Source organism: Ursus maritimus, unplaced genomic scaffold (genome assembly GCF_017311325.1).
Source record: "Ursus maritimus isolate PB19 unplaced genomic scaffold, ASM1731132v1 scaffold_5, whole genome shotgun sequence".
In the NCBI taxonomy this organism is placed as follows: domain Eukaryota; kingdom Metazoa; phylum Chordata; class Mammalia; order Carnivora; family Ursidae; genus Ursus; species Ursus maritimus.
Window position 1 is genome coordinate 7,328,563 of NW_024426663.1, and position 23,578 is coordinate 7,352,140.

Sequence of the window (23,578 nt, forward strand, 5' to 3'; positions counted from 1 at the left end):
AGTGTGTTAGCTTTGAAAATTAACTGAGTTTGAAAAAAAAAAACTGGATCTATAGAGAAGCTGCTACATAGGGACACAAAGAAAGGTGTATCTCAGTATAGGAAAGCTTTGAGCTGAGGGTGAAATGGCAGTAAAGTGAGATATGTTTAATAGCTAAGAATGCAGGATAAATCTGAAAGAGAAAGATTCCAAAGGAAGTATGAAGGATGAAGTTCTGAGGAAAAGGAATTATCCTTGAAGAGGAGGCAGACATCTATTTCTTCTTTTTTTTTTTTTTTTTAAAGATTTTATTTATTTGAGAGAGAAAGAGCATGAGCAAGGGGGAGGGGCTGAGGGAGAAGCAGACTCCCTGCTGAGCAGGAAGTCCCATGCAGGGCTCGGATCCAGGACTCCATCCCCGGATCTTGAGATCATGACATGAGCCTAAGGCAGATGCTTAACCGATTGAGCTACACAGGCATCCCGATATCACTTATTTTAAGAGTAAAATAAAGAACAAGGAACCATGGATTCAAGTTACTAAAACCACAAATATTCACAAAAACTATGTATACCAGGCATAGAATGTTCTAGGGGCTGGAGACACATCAGTAAACCAAATAAAATATATTCTCCATTCACATTTCAGTGGACTAAAATTATAATAATTTACCAGAAATTACTAGACTGTGGCCCAGTCTATAGCAAATAACCACTGAAAAATAGGATCATTTGAGAGACATATATCTCATCTATTTCTTCAGATATTCTAGTATTCTTTAAAATTATGGATGACACATATAGAATAAAGTGGCAAAATGCACTAATCTTTTTTTTTAAGATTTTAAGTAATCTCTGCACCCAATGTGGGGCTCAAACTCACAACTGCAAGATCAAGTGTCACATGCTCTACTGACTAAACAGCCAGGCACCCCTAAGATGCACTAATCTTAAGCGCACAATATGATACACTTTTATACATTTAAATATTTATGTAATCAGGTCAAAATAACCACATTTTCAGCACTCCAGAAGAGTCTCTCATATCCTTTCCCAGTTAATATCCTCTTAGGGGTAACTAATTTCCTGACTTCTATAACAAGAGATTAGTTTTCCCAGCTTTCATTTTTTTTATTATAATAATTTTTTTTATTATGTTAGTCACCATACAGTACATCCCTGGTTTTTGATGTAAAGTTCCCTGATTCATTAGTTGTGTGTAACACCCAGTGCACCATGCAATACGTGCCCTCCTTACTACCCATCACCAGCCTATCCCATTCCCCCACCCCCCTCCCCTCTGAAGCCCTCAGTTTGTTTCCCAGAGTCCATAGTCTCTCATGCTTCATTCCCCTTTCTGATTACCCCCCTTTCTTTATCCCTTTCTTCTCCTACCGATCTTCCTAGTTCTTATGTTCTATAGATGAGAGAAACCATATGATAATTGTCTTTCTCTGCTTGGCTTATTTCACTTAGCATTATCTCTGGAGGAGATAATGCTAAGTTTTCCCAGCTTTCAAACTGCATGTAAATGGAACTGTATCTTTTGTTTCTGGCTTCTCTCACTCCAGTGTTTGTGAAATTTATCTATATTGTTGTGAGTAACCAGTATCTGCCATTTTTTTTAAATTGTTGTGTGGCCTTCCACTGCATGAAAGGGATAGTTTATCCCTTTTTCTGATCATCTTCATTTGCATTCTTTTCAATGCTGGCTATTTTAACATATATTCTTTGTTTTATCCTTTATCAAAACAGACCACCAAAATAGCTGGGTTTGTCAACTACAAGAGGTCACACTATAATATATTCATTGATCTAGGTGCCAAAGAAAAGCTTACTTCTCCTAAGAAAACTTCATTTTAATCCTTATCTACAATGCAAATTATGTAATGAATTTTTGCTCTGGTTTGTTTCACCTATAATAATGAAATTGAAAACTGAAACCCAACTTCAATCTCTCTGAATGAACATCTTTCTGCATTACCATACTTTAACTCTTTCCTGGTCTTAATCTTTCAACTCTATTTCCTCTGAAAAAGCTTTATCTATATAGGATTTTCCAATTTCCTGTATGGATTACTGTAATCCTTTTAAACTACACTGTAGAATAAAGCAAAGAACAAATATACTACTTAAAATTTACCTGGGATTCAGTCATTTCCTCTTCTTTCTGGTAACAGACAGGGCTTGAAAAGGCAGAGCTGGAAGAGAGAAGAAAAGCCATTAGACCAGGCATGCTTCGTGGTTTCAGAAACCTGTACCCACAAGGTGGATTAAAGGTCACCCTGTAAATGATTCTTGGTTCCATCAGAAAGGCCACGAATATTCACACCAGAGGTGCTGATAGGTATCAGGATGACTGGTATGGTCATGTGTAGCTTAGGCATAAGGTGGGTAAGAATAAGATTTCCTATGTGGGAGATGGCCCGTGAATTTGTCAATAGCTCTGTATCAGGAAAAAAAAAAAACAGTTCACAAGGAACAGGAAGATATATAGCTTCATGAAAGAACATAACCAAAAAAATTATGAAATTGACAAAACATCTAAAGTATTTTAACGTACTGAGACATTACCAACTAAATGGGAATTTAACCAAAATGGTAATATATTTCAAGGAAGGAGTAAGGAGAAGTTTGTGTGAGTGATGTGTATCAGAGATACTGGTGGTGGTAAGAGAGTTAAATTCTTATATGCCATAGTAAAAAAAATATATATATATATATAAATCTGAAAAGTGTCAAATAATAAGATAAACGTGATTTGGAAAAATTGAAGAAATATAAGAAATCACACTTAGGAGCTGAAAGTGCTTCTCTTTGGGAACAGGAATTAGGGATGGAGAAAACAGAAACATGGTATAGTTTCTCGTATTATTACAAGTCTAGTAGCACTGCTTCATTTTTTAAAATAAAATTCACACATTATTTTCCCCAAAATAAAATTTAATCAAGAAAACACATGCCATAGCAATCAATTCAAGCAATATTACAGTGTATAACGAACAACACAGATGTCCTCCCCCATCCCAATGCAGTCCTATCCCAGTTTTAATTTGATTAAGGACAATTAATCTATTATTTTATTCAGTAAAAATTTTTTTTTGGTTGTTGCTGGCTTGTAATTAATTTTTGTCACTCATTTGAAGTTTTTTCTTAAAGCATCTTTTTAAAAAAGCTTTAGGACAGATGAATTATAGTGGGAAAGAACAGTGACTTGGGAGCAAAGAGATTTGCTTTCTAGTCTCTCTACCACTAATAAGCACTGTGACCCTGGGAACCCCACATTCTTAGAACCATTATAATCAATCTTTAAAAGAGGACAGCAGAATAAGATGGGTGTCTCAGTAGTTCCCCAGCAACAACAGTGCAAAATTCTGTAAAGAAAATTTGATGCTTTGCTAAGGATAGAGAACCAGCATATTCCAAAAGGCCATATGTGGCAGATAATGTTACCAACAATAGCCATTGCCCTCACCTTATTCCTTGAAAACTAAACCTTAATTTTTTAACATGGCAATATACCTTCTCCCAAAGATGACTCATGATTGATCTAAGTCAGTGAAGGTAATCCTATTACCCTTTTCCAGTTACCCACTTTCCCAGCATCCCTCACAGCTCTTAGTTACAATGTGACACGATACTGGCTAACAGGAGTTAAGGTATTTACTAGGGGAGAAGGGTTATGGAAAAACTTGTGATTTTTATTTATTTTTTCTGCATATTATCTCCTGAACATAGCAGCCCCTTTGGCCCTGGTGTGCATACCAGCACATTCTGTTGTCAGGACTGTTCCAGTCTAGTAGTGGGCATGGGTCTATGTGGGCACAGATTAAAAGAGGAATTATTATATTAAAAGCAATTGCTTACAGTGAATTAAAGTCATCAACTAGCTGAAGAGTGGACACCAATCAGGACTCCCCCTACTCTCTTTCCTCTTTCCTTGAATCATTCAATTTCTCAAGGCAAGAAACAGAAAGTAGGGAAAAAGTGATTCTATTAATTTCTTTGAAGCACCTAACGATGGATTTCTTTTTTTAAGATTTTATTTATTTATTTGACATAGAGAACACAAGCAGGCAGAGCAGCAGGCACAGGGAGAGGGAGAAGCTGGCTCCCCACTGAGCAGAGAGCCTGAGGTGGGGCTCGATTCCAGGACCCCAGGATCATGACCTGGGCTGAAGTCAGATGCTTAGCCAACTGAGCCACCCAGATTCCCCTGATGCTATTAGAAATTCTATGATGAAATTCATCATGGGCCTCCTGGGTGGCTCAGTTGGTTAAGCATCTGCCTTCAGCTTAGGTCATGATCTCATGGTCCTGGGACTGAGCCCCACATCAGGCTCAGGTCATGATCTCAGAGTTCTGGGATCAAGCCCTGCATCGGGCTCCCACTCAGCAGGGAATCTCCTTAGGATTCTCTCTCCCTCTACCCCTCCACCTTCCTCAACTCCTCCCTTTTCCCCTCCCCCTGCTCTGCTTGGTCTCTCTCTCAAATAAAGAAATAAAATCTTAAGAAAAAAGAATTTCTAATAGCAGTATGTGAACTGGAAGGATGTTCAACAAAAATGACTTTATATTTTGTTAAGGACTTACAAATGATGAAAAGAAATGACAGCTCTTATTTGAAGAGGGTTTCTTCTGCACAGTTACATCCTATATTTATATAATAGTATAGTACAGGTAAATAAGTTTGTCTCATTCTGCCTTCCATTTTGGGTTCCACCTCCATCCTCATTGACATCTATAAAAAAGATTGCTAAGGGGGCGCCTGGGTGGCTCAGTCGTTAGGCGTCTGCCTTCGGCTCAGGACGTGATCCCAGTGTTCTGGGATCGAGCCCCACGTCAGGCTTCCCCGCTGGGAGCCTGCTTCTTCCTCTCCCACTCCCCCTGCTTGTGTTCCCTCTCTTGCTGGCTGCCTGTCTCTCTGTCCATAAATAAAATCTTAAAAAAAAAAAAAAAAGATTGCTAGGAATGTGACTGAGATTGCATTTAATCTATAGATCAAATTCAAGAGAAATGAAAACATGAGTCTTCCAATCCATAAATATAGTATATTTCTCCATTTATTATTTCTTTCATTACAGTTTTATTCATTTTCAGCATATAGTGCCTCCACATATTCTGTGAGATTTACTTTTAAGTATTTTTTTTTTGGAGCATGCTAATAAATTTTTATTTTAAACTCCAATTGTTCACTGCTGGAATATAAAATTGACTTAACTTTGTATACTGATTATGTATCCTACAACCATGCTAAGTTCATTTAAGAGGTCTAGGAACTTTTTTGTAGATTCTTTAAGGTTTTCTATCTAAATAATTGTGTTGTCTGCAATAGAAACAGCTGTATTTCTTCCTCTTTGATTTGTATGTCTTTGTCTTTCTTTTGCTTTATTGCACTAGTTAGGACTTCCAATACAGCGGTGAATAATAGTGGTGTCGGAGCACATCTTCACTTTGTTACCAATCTTAGAGGTAAAGCATTATCTCACCACTAAGTATAACGTAAGTTCTAGTATTTGGGTGGGTTTTTTTAATGACCTTTAGTAAAGAACATTTCCTTCTGCTCTTAATTTGCTGAGAATTATTTTTCTCAAGAATAAATGTTGTATTTTGTTAAGTGCTTCTTCTGCATCTATCAAGATGATCATACAATTCTTTAGTCTCTTCTGGTGAATTATAGTAACTAATTTTCAAATAATGAACTTAAAATTTATCTTGGGATGCCTGGGTGCCTCAGTTGGTTAAATGGCCAACTCTTGATTCTGGCTCAGGTCATGATCTCAGGGTCCTGGGATTGAGCCCCAAGTTGGGCTCCCCACTCAGTGGGGAGTCTGCTTGAGGATTCTCTCTCCCTCTCCCTTCGCCCCTCCCCGTTTATGCTCTCTCTCTCTCTAAAATACATAAATCTTTAAAAAAAATTATCTTGTATTCCCAAAATGAACCCATTTAGACATGTTATATTATCTGTTTTATATTGCTAGATTCAATTTTTCAATTCAATGTTGAGGATTTTTGTTTCTAAGTCCATGAGAAATACTAGCCGCAGTTTTCTTTTCTTGTAATGTCTCTGTCTGGTTTTGATATCAGAGTAAGGCTGGTCTCATTACATGAGTTGAAAGTGTTCCACTTCTACTTCCTGGAAAAGTTTATATACGATTGTTATGATTTCTTCCTTAGATGTTTGCTATTTCACTTGTGAAATTATCTGGGTGTGTAGTTTCCTTTTTAGAAAGTCTTTTTGTTTACTAAGGTGTAACTGAGGGGCGCTTGGGTGGCTCAGTCGGTTGAATGTCTATCTGCCTTCGACTCAGGTTATGATCCCAAGGGTCCTGGGATCGAGCCTTGCATCAGGTACTCTGCTAAGCGGGAGTCTGCTTCTCCCTCTCCTGTTCCCCCTACCTGTCCTCACTCACTCTCTCTGTCAAATAAATAAAATCTTTTTTTAAAAAAAGGTATAATTGACATATTGCATTATATAGGCTTCAGATGTAAAATATAATGATTCAATATTTGAGTACATTGTGAAAAGATCACCAAAATAAGTCTAGTTAACATCTATGACCTTACATCGTTACAAGAATTTTTTTATTGTGTGAAAACTTTTAAGATCTACTCTCTTAGCAACTTTCACATATGCAATACAGTATTGTTAACTATAGTCACCATGCTGTACATTACACCCCTAGGACTTATAACAGAAGTTTGTACCTTTTGACTACCGTCACCTATTTCTCTCATTCTCTACCCTACCCCCTGCCTCTGGCAACCACCAGTCTGTTCTCTTTATCTACGAGCTTGGTATTTTAGGGTGGTGTTTGTTTTTTTATTTTTTTAGATTTCACATATAAGTGAAATCATACAATACTTCTCTTTCTCTGACTTATTTCATTTAGCATAATGCCCTCGAGGTCCATCCATATTATCACAAATGGCAAGATTTCATCCTTTCTTATGGCTGAATAATATCCCATTGTATGTATGTACACACACACACACACACACTTTTTCTTTACCTATTCAGCCATCAATAGGACACTTAGGTTGCATCCATATCTTGGCTATTGCAAATAATGCTGCAATGAACATGGGGGTACATATATTTTTCTGAATTACTGTTTTTTTCGTTTTCTTCAGATAAATACCAAGAAGTGGTATTGCTGGATCATATGGCATTTCTACTTTTAATTTATTGAGGAAACTCCATACTATTTTCTGTAGTGGCTCTACCAATTTACATTCCAATCAACAATGCATAAGTATTTCCTTTTCTCCCCATCGCTGCCAACACTTGTTATTCCTTGTCTTTTCAATAATAGCCATTCTAACAGGTCTGAGGTGACACTTCATTGTGGCTTTGATTTGCATTTCCCTGATGATTAGTGATGACATCACTAATCACTGAAGATCACTAATCAATGAGTATCACTTTATCTTTTTATGTATCTGTTGACCACATATATGTCTTTTTTTGAAAAATGCCTATTCAGATCTTCTGTCCATTTTTAAAATTGGATTGTTTGGGGTTTTTTGCTATTGAGTTTTAGGAGTTCTTTATATATTTTGGATATTAACTCCTTATCAGGTATGTGATTTGCAAATATCTTCCCATTTAGTAGATTGCCTTTTCATTTTGTTGGTTTCCTTTGCTATGCATAAGCTTTTAGTTTTATATAGTCCCACTTATTTTTAATTTTGTTGCTTTTGCTTTTGGTATTATAGGTTTTTAAACAACAAATTCAATTTAATTAATAATACAACGATTCAGGTTATTTCTTATTGAGTAAATATTGGTAGTTTGTGTCTTTCAATAAAAGTACCCATTTATCTAACACACTTATTGAAGAGACTTTTTTTCTAGTCTTTAATATCCATTTCTTTTTATTTGCTTTGGGTTTAATTTGCTCCTTTTCTCCCATAGTTTCTTAAGTGGAAGTCAGTACTGATTTGAGCTTTTTCTAATTACTTACAGCATTTTAGTACTATGAATTTCCCTCTAAGTACTGAGTTAGCTGTCCCACATGTTATGGTATGTTGCATTTTTATTCAAAATATTTTTTTAATTTCCTGTGAGATTTCCTCTTTGACTCATGGGCTATTTAGAAGTATGTTGTTTAATTTCCAAGTGTTTGAAGATTACTCAGGTATCTTTCTCTTCTTGATTTCTAGTTTTATTCTGGTATAGTCTGAGAACATACTTTAAATGACTTCTATTGCCTTGAAACTGCTAAAGTTTGTTTTATGGTCCACAGTATGATCTATCTTGGTGAACGTTCATGTGTACTTGAGGAAGACACATATTTTGCTCTTGTTGGGTGGAGTGTTCTATAAAGATCATTAACATCTGAACACCAAAAAATTGACATTAAACACCTGAATGTTGGCTGATAAATGTTTTTCAGGTCTTCTATAACCTTACTGACATTTTGCCTCCTTTTTTCATCAATTACTGAGAAAGGGGCTTGAAAGCCCCCAATTATAAGTGTGCATTTGTCTATTTCTCCTTCCAGTTCTATCAGGTTTTGCTTCATTTGTTAGCTATACCTACATTTTGGAATTGTTATGTCTTCTTAGAGAACTGACCTCTTTATCATGATATAACGTCTCTTTTCATCCCTGATGATATTCCTTGTTTTGAAATCTTCTTGTCTAATATTAAAATTGCTACTCTACCTTCCTTTTGGTTCATATATCTATGATATATTTCTATCATTTCCTCTCAATGCATCAATCTTTATATTTAAAATAGTTTTCTTGTAAACAGCAATTAGGAGAACTCTTATCCAATGTTGCTAAACATCTTTATCTTTTAACTGGTGTGTTTAGATCAATGATATTTAACACAATCATTGGTATAGTTGCATTAAAATCTATCATCTTCTTAGCTGTTTTCTATTTGCTCCATTTGTTGTTTCTTTGTCCCAACATTTTCTGCTTTGGCTTGGCTTAATCAAGTACTTTTTATTATTCCATTTTTTCTCTTGTACTGAATTATTATTTGTACCTCTTTAAAAAAATGTTAGTAGTTTCCCTAGGTTTTACAATATACTACACTGCTTTACTTGTACTACAGGAAATTTATAATAATCCATTCCAAATTCTTCCCTCCCATCCTTTGTGCTACAGTTGTCATAACATCTCAGACTAGATGTTCTATTCATTGCAAATGTTATTTTTCTTCCCTCTTTACAAAGAACTTACTGTGATATATAGCAATTTGTTATATTTCTGAACTACTGTGTATTTTTACCTCCTAAAATGAGCTCTAATACAGTTAAAATAAAATACATAACAATTTAGGAATTGCCATCACCACCATCACCATCACCATCTATGCCTGCTGGAATCCAAATTTTGCCAAATATCCAAAAATCATTGAGAGTCTTGCCCCTGGCTACATTGACACAGCAATTCTCTAGATAGCCTGAGCTATCTTACACACTGGGGATTTGGCTCCATGGTGGATAACTATTTTATTTCCACCACCACCCCAACTCTTCCCTAGTCTTCTCTCCATTACTCTCATGTGTCTGTGGATTCCAGGTCCTACTACTTCATCTGGCAACAAATGTTTATTTTATTTTATTTTTTTTCCTTATTTGAATTTTTTATTTTATTTTTTATTTTTTTGATGTAAAGTTCGATGATTCATTAGTTGCATATACATGCAATACATGCCCTCCTTACTACCCATCATCAGGCTATCCCACTCCCCCACCCCCTTCCCTCTGAAGCCCTCAGTTTGTTTCTCAGAGTCCATAGTCTCTCATGCTTCATTCCCCCTTCTGATTACCCCCCTTTCTTTATCCCTTTCTTCTTCTACCAATCTTCCTAGTTCTTATATTCCATAGATGAGAGAAACCATATGATAATTGTCTTTCTCTGCTCGACTTATTTCACTTAGCATTATCTCCTCCAGTGCCATCCATGTTGCAGCAAATGTTGAGAAATCGTTCTTTTTGATAGCTGAGTAATATTCCATTGTATATATGGACCACAACTTCTTAATCTGGCAACAAATGTTTAAATCACATCAGGATGAGCCATTTATAATTATGTGTCTTTCTTTAAAATTAGAGAGTACTTGTCAATTATACTCACATTTTAAAAAAAAATTTTTTTAAAGCCAAAAAAAGAGCACTTGTTCCCTTAAAAGCCACTGTATATCATTTCCCACTACCTGGAAACCATCTGATTACTGATCAGCTCCATCATTCACTAGACCAATTCCTTCTTGTCCTTAAAGAAGTCAAATTAAGAACTACTTTATCCCTTGACTGAGACATCTACCTGATCTATTTCACTCCTATATTCAGGGAGTAACCCTGAATAACACCAAGCAGGGTAAATACCAAAAATCCATACACAGGCATTTCATACTGAAATTAAAGAAAATCAAAAGAAAAAAAAAGAGAGAGAGAGAGAAATGTTCAAAGAAGCCAGAGAAAAAGAACAGCCTGGGTGGCACAGCGGTTAAGTGTCTGCCTTTGGCTCAGGGCGTGATCCTGGCGTTGTGGGATCGAGCCCCAAATCAGGCTCCTCTGCTATGAGCCTGCTTCTTCCTCTCCCACTCCCCCTGCTTGTGTTCCCTCTCTCGCTGGCTGTCTCTATCTCTGTCGAATAAATAAAATAAAATCTTTAAAAAAAAAAATAGAGCCACGAGGATAAGAATTACAGCAGAATTCTCATCAAAAACCACATAAACAAAACGAGAGTGGATTGACATAAAGTGTTAAAAGAAAATCCCACCAACCTAGAATTCGCTAATCAAGGAAATTATCCTTCAAAAGTGAAGGAGACTAATATTACACAGTATGTTAATTACCTGGAATTTAAACAAAACTTCTTTAAAAAAGTGAAGGAGAAATAAAGACCTTCTCGAATGAATAGAAACTGAGGGAATTCCATCACCAGCAGACCTCCCTTGCAAAATATGTTAAAAGTTCTTTAGGCAGAAAAAAATGATATAGGTCAGAAACTTGGACCTACATAAAGAAAAGCAGCACATCAGAGAAAGAATAAGGAAGGTAAAGTAAAATCTTCTGGCTCTTTTATTCTTAATTTATCTAAAAGATAATGTTTATTGGGGGGCCTGGGTGGCTCAGCTGGTTAAGCATCTGACTTCAGCTCAGGTCATGATCTCAGGGTCCTGAGATCAAGCTCCATGTCAGGCTCCCCACTCAGCGGGGAGTCTGCTTGTCCTTCCCCCTGTGCCCCTCCCCCTGCTCATGCACTCTCTCTATAATAAATAAATAAAACTTTTAAATAAATAAAAATAAAAGATCATGTTTATTTAAAGAAATAATTGTATTAGGTGATTAGGTGCTTATATCATTAGGTGATTATAGCACATGCATAAGTGAAATGATGACAGGAGTGTCATTGGAATGAGAGGGTGGACTTGAGAATACAGTCAATCCTTGAACAACACAGGTTTGAACTGTGTAGGTCTATTTATATAGGGATTTTTTTCAATAAATGCAGTACAGTACTGTAAATGTATTTTCTCTTCCTCATGATTTTCTTAATAACCTTTTCTCCAGCTTACTTTACTGTAAGAATACAGTGTATAATACAGATAACTTTAAAAAAATGTGTTAATCAACAGTTTATGTTGTCAATAAGGCTTCTGGTCAATAGTAGGCTATTAGTAGTTAAGTTTTTGGGGGGTCAAAAATTTTAGGTGGATTTTTGACTGCTCAGGGCTTGACACCCCTAACTCCCATGTTGTTGGGGTCAACTGTACTCTGTTATAAAGTTCCCTGCACTATATCCAAAGTACTATAGCATTTTGAAAGTGAACTCAGATTAGTTAAAAATATATATTGTAAACTCTAGAGGAACACCAATTTTCTTCTTAAAAGGATAAATGATACAGTAAAACAGTAGGCAAAATGGAAACATACAAAATGCTCAGTGAAAAACAGAAGTCAAAGGAAGGGAAAAAAATAGCAAATGGAGCAAACAGAAAACAGTTACAAAGATTGTTGATATTAATCCAACTATATAAATAATGACATTAAGTCTAAATGGACTAAACACACCAATGAAAAAACAGAGATTGTTACAGTGGATAAAAACACCAAGAACCTGGGGTGCCTAGATGGCTCAGTCGGTTAAGTGTCTGACTGGTCTAGATCTCAGGGTGGTGAGTTCAGGCCCCACGTAGGGCTCCAATCTGGGCGTGGAGCCAGTTATACCAAGACCCAACTATATGCACCTACAAGAAACACATTTTAAATATAGACATTCAGACAGGTTAAAAGTAAAGGAATAGGAGTGACATCAGGAAAAACGTAAGAGTAGGAAACTCTAGGGTTCCATGTCTGCCCAGAAACTGAAAGAGCTGGCAAAACCTGTCAAAATTAACCTTACGGTTACTCTGGAAAAGAGCCAAATGTTACAACCAAGTAAATGCATAAACAGGAGAGGTGAATTAAACACAGTAGGAGAACTGTGTGGCATTTTAACTAACCTATTCACAATCACAAAAGCAAGAAAAACACTAGGGAACTAGGAATATTGCAAGCAAAAGCTGTTTAAGAGCCTAATCAAGAAAATTTATTCAATTTATTGATGTTCATAAAAGTAGTCTTAATAAACACCATGGTTAAAAATAGAAGTGAGCATGATAAAGATGACATTTTTCCCAATATTACCTCTAAAATAAATATAATTCCAATAACAATTCAAAAAACATTTTTTTATTCAACTTGTCAAGCCAATCTTCAAATTTAAGAAGAGCTGAGAACAGTGAGATTTTAAAAATAACATGGAAATTGTAAGCTAAAATTTATCTAAGAGGGATGACATGAATATACACACATTAAGCATATTTGCTCATATTAAAAAATGAAATGTAACACTAAAACATTTTTAAAAGTTACTAATAATAGAGAGAAAAACAAGATGGTAGAGGCACAAATACAATATAAACAAGACTCCTTGACCTTTTCTGACAATGCTATGAAACTAGAAGTTGACCACAAGAGGGGCGCCTGGGTGGCACAGCGGTTAAGCGTCTGCCTTCAGCTCAGGGCATGATCCCGGTGTTAGGGGATCGAGCCCCACATCAGGCTCTTCCGCTATGGGCCTGCTTCTTCCTCTCCCACTCCCCCTGCTTGGGTTCCCTCTCTCACTGGCTGTCTCTCTCTGTCGAATAAATAAATAAAATCTTTAAAAAAAAAAAAAAGTTGACCACAAGAATAAATCTGGAAAGACCACAAATACATGGAGGTTAAACAACATGAATGGGTCAACCAGGAAATCAAAGAAGAAATTAAGTCAAGCAGAGAAAGATAATTATCATATGGTTTCTCTCATCTATGGAACATAAGAACTAGGAAGATCAGTAGTAGAAGAAAGGGATAAAGAAAGGGGGGGTAATCAGAAGGGGGAATGAAGCATGACAGACTATGGACTCTGAGAAACAAACTGGGCTTCAGAGGAGAGGGGGGTGGGGGAATGGGATAGGCTGGTGATGGGTAGTAAGGAGGGCACGTATTGCATGGTGCACTGGGTGTTATACGCAATTAATGAATCATCGAAATTTACATCAACAACCAGGGATGTACTGTATGGTGACTAACATAATATAATAAAAAAACATTAAAAAAATAATAATAAAATTAAAAAAATAAAATAAAATAAAGAAGAAATTTAAAAAAATACATGGAAACAAATGAAAATGAAAACACAATGGTTTAAAACCTTTGGGATGCAGCAAAAGCGGTTCTAAGAGGGAAGTATAGAGCAATGCAGGCCTACCTTAAGAAGCAAGAAAAATCTCAAATAAACAACCTAACCTTACACCTAAAGGAGCAAGAAAAAGAACAACACGAAGCCTAAAGCCAGCAGAAGGAAGGAAATAATAAATTGATAAACCTCTAAGCCAGAATTATTGAGGAAAAAAAAGAGGAAGGACTCAAATAAATAAAATCACAAATGAGAGAGGAGAAATAACAACCAACACCACAGAAATAAAAACATGGATGGATAGATGAGCAAATAAAACATACAAAAATAAAACCAAAGTAAAAACCAGGTAATTCTACATTTTTAAAATTGGAAATAGCAATTTTGAACTCATGAAGTCCATTCTGTTACTATATTTCCTGCTACAAAACTTATGAACACTGAAAACATGCCAAGTGAAGGAAGCCAGTCACAAAAGATGACATATTGTATGATTTCATTTATATGACATGTCTGGAATAGGCAAACTTAGAGAGACAGAAAGCTGATTAGTGGTTGATTAAACTGGGATGAGGGGAGGAACAGGACACTGACTGCTAATGGGTATTTCTTTTAGTAGGGACAAAAATGCTCTAAAATTTATATTATGGTAATGGGTGTACCTGTGAATATATATATATTTAAAAACATTGAATTGTATACCTTAAATGGATAAAATATATCAAGCAGTTACAAAATAAAAAGGGGGTGCCTGGGTGGCTCAGTCAGTTGAGCATCCAACTCGATTTCAGCTCAGGTCATCATCTCAGGGTGGTGGGATCTAGCCCCGAGTCAGGCTCTGTGCTCGGCATGGAGTCTGTTTGTCCCTCTCCCTCTACTCTTCCCCCCCACACACACTCTCTCCCTCTCTAAAGTAAATAAATTGAATCTTTAAAAAAAATTTTTTTTAAATAAAAAGAATATATTTCCTAGCTCTGTCCACCAAGAAAAAAAAATGTCTAGAAACAATGATCATGCCAGTAACAATAAGCCTATAACTGTGGTCTCAAAATATCATTTCCCAGTAAAAGGAATCAGGGCATCATAAAGAAATGCTTGATTCCATGCTTAGGGCAGGAAGTGTTCAAAATCATCTTGGAATAACCTTTCATACCAAGAAATGTAGAACACTACCAAAGACTTCTGGAGATGTGCTGGAAAGACTTAGAAGCCATCTCAAAGAGATAACCAAAGATGGGAAAATTTGAGCTTCACAAAGAAAATAACCACAGTGGTTTGAATCATACCATATTATATGTTAAAATCTATGCATACATAACAGTAAAATAATAACTCACTGGGAAATACTAAGGAACCAATTCAATAGCCTGAAAGCCTAAAAAGGGAAAGAATCAATTTATTCCACTTTTCCTGTAAAAACTTTCCTCGAGGTAACCAAAGAATTGATGACAGAAATTTTTCCTTTAAAAAAATATTCCAGCCAGTAAATGAAGAAGGGATGTAGAACTCAAACACCATTGTTTCATAACCCCTACTGAAATACAGCTGATAATCTTCTATGTTTTCTTAAACTGGTATGGTGGTAAAAAGAAGGATTGTTCTATTTTGAAAACATTTGACAACTAAAGGGAAAAATAACCTCCCATCTCTCCACCTTACTTCCTTTAGTATTTCAACCCAACAGTTCTCCAACCCCACCAGGAACTTCCATTCCTTTGTTCTACCAATTTTCCACCGTCCCTCATCTTCCTATCCTGACTCTTCTACTGACCTGGCCTAAAATTCAGTCAATCAATATAATTAACTGCTGCCAACTTAGACACTCTTGCCTCTCACATAATTCCTAATTAGTTCATGAAACCAACACTCTGGTTAAACCCAACTCCATCTACTCCTCCGTTTCCCTCCCTCTTCCATTTAAAGAAAAACTTGAAGAGTTGTCTACACTTGGTATCTCCAACTTTTTTTCTCCAGTTCTCTCTTTAGCCCCATACTCCACTGCAACTGCTCTTTAGGATTACCAATGACTTTCATGTTGCTAACATCAACATTCCTTTCTCAGTCCTCATTTTACTTGGCCTACCAGCAGCACTGATACAGTTCTTATTAACATATATTTTCCTTTGGTTTCCAGGATATCTAACTCACCTAGCTTCCCTCCAACCATTGGAGCTAGTTCCTTTCAGTCCTTTTTGCTGGTTCTCCTCATTTCCCAGACTTTGTTGGAGTGACCCAGAGATAAGACCTTTACCTCTACCTTTTTCTATCTACCCTACCCTCTGATTTCATTCGGTCCATTGGCTTTAGGTATCATCTATATGCTGGTAATTCCCAAATGTATGTCTTCGGCCTAGATCTTAGACCTTTCTTTTGAACTTCAGACTTGTATATCCTACTGCCAACTTAATATCTCTAGTGGACATCTCTCATGCTTCATATACTAAATTCCAAACTGAAATCTATCTCCCTATGCCCCAAGTCAGTTTTTCCCACTTCCGTTCCTTTCTCAGTTAAAGATAACTCCATTCTTCTAATTGCTCAGATTAAAAAATACTGTGTCATCTTGTCACATTCCACATCAGTTCCATCAGCAAATTGTATCAGCTCTATCTTTAAATTATATCTACTACATTACAAATTCTCACCATTTTTACTACTCTAGTCCAAGTCACTGACATCCTTTCCCTACATTATTGTAATTATTGTATTGTATTCCTAATTGGTCTCTCTGCTTCTGCCCTTGCCCCCCACCCCACCCTTCCTCCTGTAGTTTTCTTATCAGAGCAGCCAAAGTGATCCACTTATATCACTTGCTATATTACTTATATCACATATTATAGCAGATAATATCACTCCCATAATCAAAACTCTCCAACAGCTTCCCATCTCATTCACAATAAAAGCCAAAATCATAATATGGCCCATAAGATCCAACCTGATCTGCCCTGCTTTCCTCCACTTAACCTTCTCTCATTTCTCACTAGTCTTCATCTCATTTGCTCTATTTCAGTCACACCACCCTCTTTGCTGTAACAGGTATGTTCCCACCTCAGGACTTTTGTAACTGTAGTTCACGATGCCTGGAATAACCTTTCCTCAATTATATGCATAAACAGCTCCTTTACTTCCTTCAAATCTTTATTATGACCTTTTCAGGATGCTGGCTACCTTCCCTGGCTACCTCATCTAAAACTCTTAATTCCCTTATCTAATTCTATCTGTCCTTCTGCTTTACTTTTTCTCTTAATATTTTTCACTACTGAATATATGTTACATTTAACTTACTTACCTCATTTATTATCTGGCCCACGAAAATGTAAGTACCATGACAGCAGAGTTTCTCTTTTGTTCAATGCTGTATCTGAAGCATCTATGAATTTTTCCTGTCACATAGCATTCAATAAATGGTGTGCTGATGAATAAATGAACACTTTAAGAATCTAGAAAACAAATTTGAAAATAGAATACTGCTTTAGAAAAATATTTTAGAAAATACATAATTCACACACAAAAAAGATTTTTAAAATGCTTGACCAGTAGTAACGAAACAACTGCCAATTAAAGAAATTTTACATCTGTGCAGTTAGCAAAGATTACTAATAGTAGATAACCATTGTTATCAAGGGTGTATGAATACAGGCAATCTTATACTATGCCAATAATAGTGTAAATGATTTGAACCTTTCAGGAGGATAACTGGATAGACTCAAAGAGTCTTTAAGCACATACATATTGATCTATCAGTTCCACTTCTAGGAGCCTGCCCCCCCCCTTAGAAAAGTGCATTGTAACAAACGACAACTAGTTGCTGATAAACACATTGTTCATAATGGCAAGAAACTGGAAAAAACAAATTACCTATCAACAGGGGTGAATGTGTTAAAATGTATAGCATGAAAACCTGTAAAATGGCGACATAAATTTATAACTGTTTAAAGGGAAACATATTGTGTATTGTCAAATGACAAAGGTAGGTTACAGAACTCTATGTATAGTGTAATACCAATTTCCAAGCTCTTATGCACATATATATTAATATATGAACGCACGTGTATATATTCACAGAGGGGGGAAAAGATGGGAAGTAAATTTTGATAGTTGCTAGCAGAATTATAATTTTTGTTTCCTTTGAGCTTTTCTGTATTTTGTGATTTGGGGCGGGCAGTCGGGGGCAAGGTGCATGAAGTTAGAATGCACACAAAACAACGTGGCTAATACAGAAATATAAAATTTAAGATAAATAAATACTAAAAGTGTTGGGACTACTGATAGCTCTCATAAGAACGTATTTCCAATTACCATAAAGCAAAGAAATGAAGCCCTGGTACAAACTGTCGCACAAATCTACACACACAACCGTGCCCCACCTTTCATCCACGGAGTTTCTCATGCACTCACGATCCCACATCACGCACGTTCTCATCCAGGTTGATAATGAAACATAAAAGGGAAAGCACATCCACAAAATCCGCTCATACACACGTTCTCACGGCCACACTCAGTCACAGACAAATGTCTCGCCAACAGTCACGTCTCGCCAACAGTCACAGCACGCCACACTCACAGTCCTTCACGCGCCACCCCCACGGCCTCAGGGAACCATCCGCACCCGCAACAGCCCTGCCGGCATCCTCCTCCAACAACACAAGCACGGGGTCCGCAGGCCCCTACTCCCAACCAGCACAAAGGGTCCCGGACTCAGAGCTCGCGGCCTCCCGAAGACTCACCACCAAGCCCGCGGACACAGGCCCAATTCCACACCTCAACGCCGCCCAAGTGGCCCCGTCGGTGCCGACTGGGTCACACGCGCCTCTAAGGTCAGCGCCGACTGTGGCTGAGGGCAGCACGAGCCTCGGTCCGTTAGACGCCGGCAACACTTCCCAGAGGCCCCTGCGGCTCAGGGGGGGCGGGTCGGCTTTCCTGCGGTCGAGCAGAGGGAATAATCTACCGCTGCGTTTAAGGACGGCCAGATCTGCCGAGGAGGTTTAGCTGAGTGTTGCCGCAGCTGCTTCGATTGAGCCCGGCACTCCCCTCGGAGCCCGGGAGTGCTACTTGACGCTGAGAAGAATCTGAAAAGGTTCGCAACTTTTAGGCTACGGACTATATTTCCCAGAGGCCTTCACGGCCAAGTCTATTTTCTGCGAAGAGTCTCTTCCTCATTATGGTTGGTTGGGTTTTCTGTTCCCGGGGTTATGGTCCCTGATCCGTAAAGGAAGCACCGCCAAGTCGGTTTAGTTCCGTCTGGTTCAGGCCCCACCCGGACTTCAGTGGGGTGAAGGTGGGCGGGGGAGAGCGGGGATCAGGGGCGGGTGGAGGGACCAGACCCGCCAGCTTGAGTCTCAAGCTTCTGGCGGCAGTTAGAAAAGAGAGGAGTGGTATTGTGTGACCGTGTGTGGGAGATATCGGCCGTAGAACTTAGGGTAGGGTGTCTATGGAGTCGAGAGGCTCTGAGGTCAGTGACTTTGGGAGTCGTGGCGAATTCGCGACCATTTGTGTGACCATGGTCGCGTTGTATGTTCTTGTGACCGTTTGATTCCGACCCTGAAGTTTTTTCAGAGACTGTGCTTGTGTTAGTTCTTTGTGTGTTTCTGCTTTTCTGACTGGTCACTGTTACAATATTGAAACTTAAAGGTTACCAATAAGCCCCAGTCACCAAGATACTAAGTAGGAGGAATTTTAGAGGTTTCTGAATCCATATTAACACCTATGCTTTTTAATTCTGTTACTCCACCTGAGGTGTTTGTTATATGGACAAAGGTGATACTGGTAATTTAGAAAGATATTGTTGAAGAGAGCAAAGACATTGAGCCATTAGATGGAAAGGTCATGTCAGGAATTCTAAGTAGCCACAACATCTGGAGTGAAGAATGTACGGGAAAAAGCAGAGTAATAACCGGAGCAAAAACCTAAAAATCTACCGGGGATGTACTGTATGGTGACTAACATAATATAATAAAAAATCATTAAAAAAAAAAAAACTAAAAATCTAGCAAACCAGACTATATGTCAATCTGCCCTAACGATCTCATTCCTTTTTTCAGCATTTCATGTGGGTTCGGCTCTCACTTCAGAAGAATTAAAAAACAACTGACAATGAAAGTTGAAGATTCTGCAATAATTTTGCAGTAGAGACTAAAATGAAGAAAATATCTATGAAAACACTACCCCAGTGCTTTTCTGCTATGGAATATTGGCAAAGAGAACAAAATGCCACAGACTACAGCATGCTAAATATCAGGAACCTTGTGGTTGTTGAAGGTGTCAGAGAGGCTTCCGACTCATAGGCTTACCATGAAGCTGTATAAATCATGTTACCTCTAGGATGCAGTAGAAGATTGTCTTCTTTCACTAGACTATAATGGGCACTTTTTCAGAGTAGTATGAATCTATGTCTGGGAAGCGGCAAGAGACTCTAGTCAAACACTACATGAGAGAGAACATGTCCTCAAATAAGTTTTGCTTGTCTTTTGTCTCTACCAATAATTTTTTTTCTACTGAAAATTATTTTTGCTTATCATTTTGTTAAGAGATGATAAAAGAACAGAGTTAGTTGTTCTATGTCTGTCCAGCTCCCTGATTTTTTTATACTTGTAAATTTATCTATTTCTTTTATTTCTGTTAACTTTGCTTTACATATTTTGAAGCTCTCTTGTTGGATGATATATATTTTGAGTTGTGATAACTTTTCTTTTGGATTGATCCAACAGGCTATAATGGAATTTACACTTTATAAGAATTGCTTTTTTTTTTTTTTGTCTTAGTCTATTTTGGTATTACTATAGTTTCACCATCCTTCTTTTGGTTAGTGCATGGTTTATCACTTTCTACTCTTTTGCTTTTAACCTGTTATTTTTTTAAGGTGTGTCTGTAATTCAACAACATTATTTTTAAAATAATGACAATCTTACTCTTTAATTTGACATATTTAGCGAATTTACATTTAATGTAGTTGGGGTTTGGTCTAGCACTTTAGGATTTATTTTCTTTTGGCCTGGCTTTTTTTTTTTTATTTTATTTTTTTATTTGAGATAATTCTAGATTTGCATGCAGTTGTAAGAAGTAATTCAGAGATCTCATGTGCCCTTTATCCAGTTTCTCCCAATGGTAACATCTTCCAGAATTATACATAATATCACAACCTGGATATTGACATTGATATGGTCAAGATTTAGAATATTTTCATCATTACAAAGATACTTCATGTGTCCTTTTGTAGCCACATCCACTTCCTTCCTGCCCACACCCTCCTCTTTAAGGCTGGGCAACCCTAATCTGTTCTCCCATCTCTGTAATTTTACCTTTCAAGAATATTAGATAAATGGAATGATAAAATACGTAATTTAGGCATTGGTTTTTCACACAGTTTAGTTCCGTGGAGATGCACATATGTTGTTACATGTGTAAGTAACTCATTCCTTTTCATTGCTGAGTAGTATTCCCTGTGGATATACTATACTTTGGTCGATCACTCATTGAAGGACATGAGTTGTTTCCAAATTTGGCCGTTATAACTAAAGCTGCTGTACACATTCATGTACAGTTTTTTTGTGTGAACGTTAATCTTAATTTCTTTTAGGTCAACACCTAAGAAAAGTTTTAGAAGGAATTTGTCAACTTATACCAAAAACAGAAGTGGAAAAAAAAAACTGAGATTTTTATTGAGATTGTGTTGAAACTACAGATGAATTTGGGAAGAATTGACATCTTTAAAATGGTGAATCTTGTGACCCATGAACATAGTATATATATCCATTTATTTAGATCTTCTTTCATTTCTCTCGGGAATATTTTGTTTTTTTGTTTTTCTTTTTATAATTTTTATTTTGTTATATTAGTGACCATACAGTACATCCCCAGTTTTTTTTTTATTTATTTAATGATTTTTTATTATGTTAGTCACCATACAGTACATCCCCGGTTTCCGATGACATCCCCAGTTTTTGATGCAGTGTTCCATAATTCATTATTTGCGTATAACACCCAGTGCACCATGCAATATGTGCCCTCCTTAATACCCATCACCAGTCTATCCCAATCCCCCACCCCCCTCCCCTCTGAAGCCCTCAGTTTGTTTCCCAGAGTCCACAGTCTCTCATGGTTCAGTCCCCTTTCTGTTTACCCTCCCTTCTTCTCGGGAATATTTTGTAGTTTTTTACATAAAGGTAATGAAATCTTTTGTCAGATTTACCCCTAAGTATTTCAGAGTTTTTGATGCTATTGTAAATGGCATTTTTAAGAATTTCAATTTCAATTGTTCCTTGCCAATAGATAGAAATACAATTGATTTTTGTATGTCGATCTTGTAGCCTATTACTTTGCTGAAGTCACTTAGCGTTTTCACTAGAATTTTGGAGGTTCCAGCGAATTTTCTACCTAGATGATCATGTCACCTGTGAAAAAAGACATTGAAACCTATTCCTATCTGTTGCAAGAAGCGATACCCGTTTCTTTTCCAATCTGTGGGTACCACCCACAAAATTTGGCTGGGATGTTAAGACTGATGATCACACACACACACACACACACGAGGGTATGGAAGGTTTTATTGCTCACATAATGAAGCTTCCTAGGAAAAGCAGGGCAGGCTTCCCAAGAAAGTCTGCAGACGGTTTGCAAAAACAAGGAACTGAAATTGGCAGGGAATTTTTACAGCAGAGGCTTGTGTGGTTTAAATCTCCTGCAAGTGCCAAAGGAGGGAGCACCTGAGTTCCTGGAGAACAAGAGAAAGGAGGAGGAGTGAGGCTTAAAAGCCAGGAGCTTCTGACACTCCTGGTGCTGCTTGGGTGCTCCGTGAGTACACACCTGGTGAGGCAGCAGCTGAGGAGACTCCAGACCTCAGGGCAGCTGGCAAACAGCCCAATGAAGGAGTCAAGACCGAGAACAACGATCATATTCAGTTGGAGGTGGCAGAACAGGATGGTCCTGTGGTGCAGTTTTAAGATTAAGAGGACACACAATACTTAGTAAACGAATGAAAGCCTATTATAAACAACAGGGTTTGTTAATGAGGTGAATTAGATTCTGATTTGACAGGCAGCGAATCAGTGAAACAGACTCATCTGCACAGTTGGAAATGGAGGATTAAAATATAATTCATGTGTTCTAGCAGCGGTTGGGGCGGGGGGGGGCTACTAAAAAGGGATCTGCTACATTACTCCAGAACTTTGTTCCTCCAGATAAAGAAGACATTCTTAATTAGAAAAATGCAATTTGGGTCCACCACATCTTAACTACTACCATACGGTTTTCTCTAGTCTTTCATTTTCCTCTTCCCTGATGAGGTTCCGGTGAATATACGTGAGCTTCAGTGGGGTGGAGTCCAGATCCCATGACCAAGAAAGAATTCTTGAGGCGTCTTTGGCGCAAAATGGTGGTTTATTAAAGCACGGGAACAGGACCCGTGGGCAGAAAGAGCTGCTGCACCGGGCTTGTGAGGAGTGGTCCATTATATACCTTCAAGTTGGGAGGGGGTTAGGGATAGCGTAAGTCTCTAAGGAATTCTGGAAGCAAGGTTTCCAGGACCTTGAGGGGGCTAGCTGTTGTTGGGAAAAGGTCATTCATTGCTGTCTAATAAAACCTGAGTCATGAGACCCTTCAGATGTATATCGGTGGGCCATATGCTTGGGGGATGATTGCCAATATGTCTCTTGGGGGGTTAGAGATAAAGGAAGTTTCCAAAGGAATTTTTATATGTTAAAGTAGACTTAGGGGATCTTGGTGGAGGGGAGGGGGTCAGGCTAGGACTGCCTTTTGCCCTTAGCAAAGTATTAACATCGAGGCAGCTGAGTTCCTACAGGAATGTCACCATGCCTGTTTCAAGGACTTGTCAATGGGCTGTAGGTAGTAAGGACTATTTCTTTGTCCTTTAGGGCAGCCAGGAGTGCCTGAGGAATGTTGCATACATCCC

General features: G+C 37.6%; 1 protein-coding gene across 3 annotated transcripts in view; it reads right to left on the bottom strand.

The window, feature by feature from the left end:
* LOC103675773 (zinc finger protein 569) overlaps positions 1-18,526 on the bottom strand; it is a 52,744-nt gene extending 34,218 nt beyond the window's left edge. For all 3 annotated transcript variants that reach the window (XM_008704918.2, XM_008704916.2, XM_008704915.2), the window contains exons 1-3: positions 18,399-18,526; positions 16,961-17,111; positions 2,123-2,180 (exon numbers count right to left, since the gene is read on the bottom strand). In XM_008704918.2, the coding sequence (XP_008703140.1) occupies positions 2,123-2,180; positions 16,961-16,965 (63 nt within the window). In that variant the 5' untranslated portion in view covers positions 16,966-17,111; positions 18,399-18,526. The remainder of the gene's footprint in view (positions 1-2,122; positions 2,181-16,960; positions 17,112-18,398) is intronic.
* Between the last annotated feature and the right edge of the window lie 5,052 nt (positions 18,527-23,578).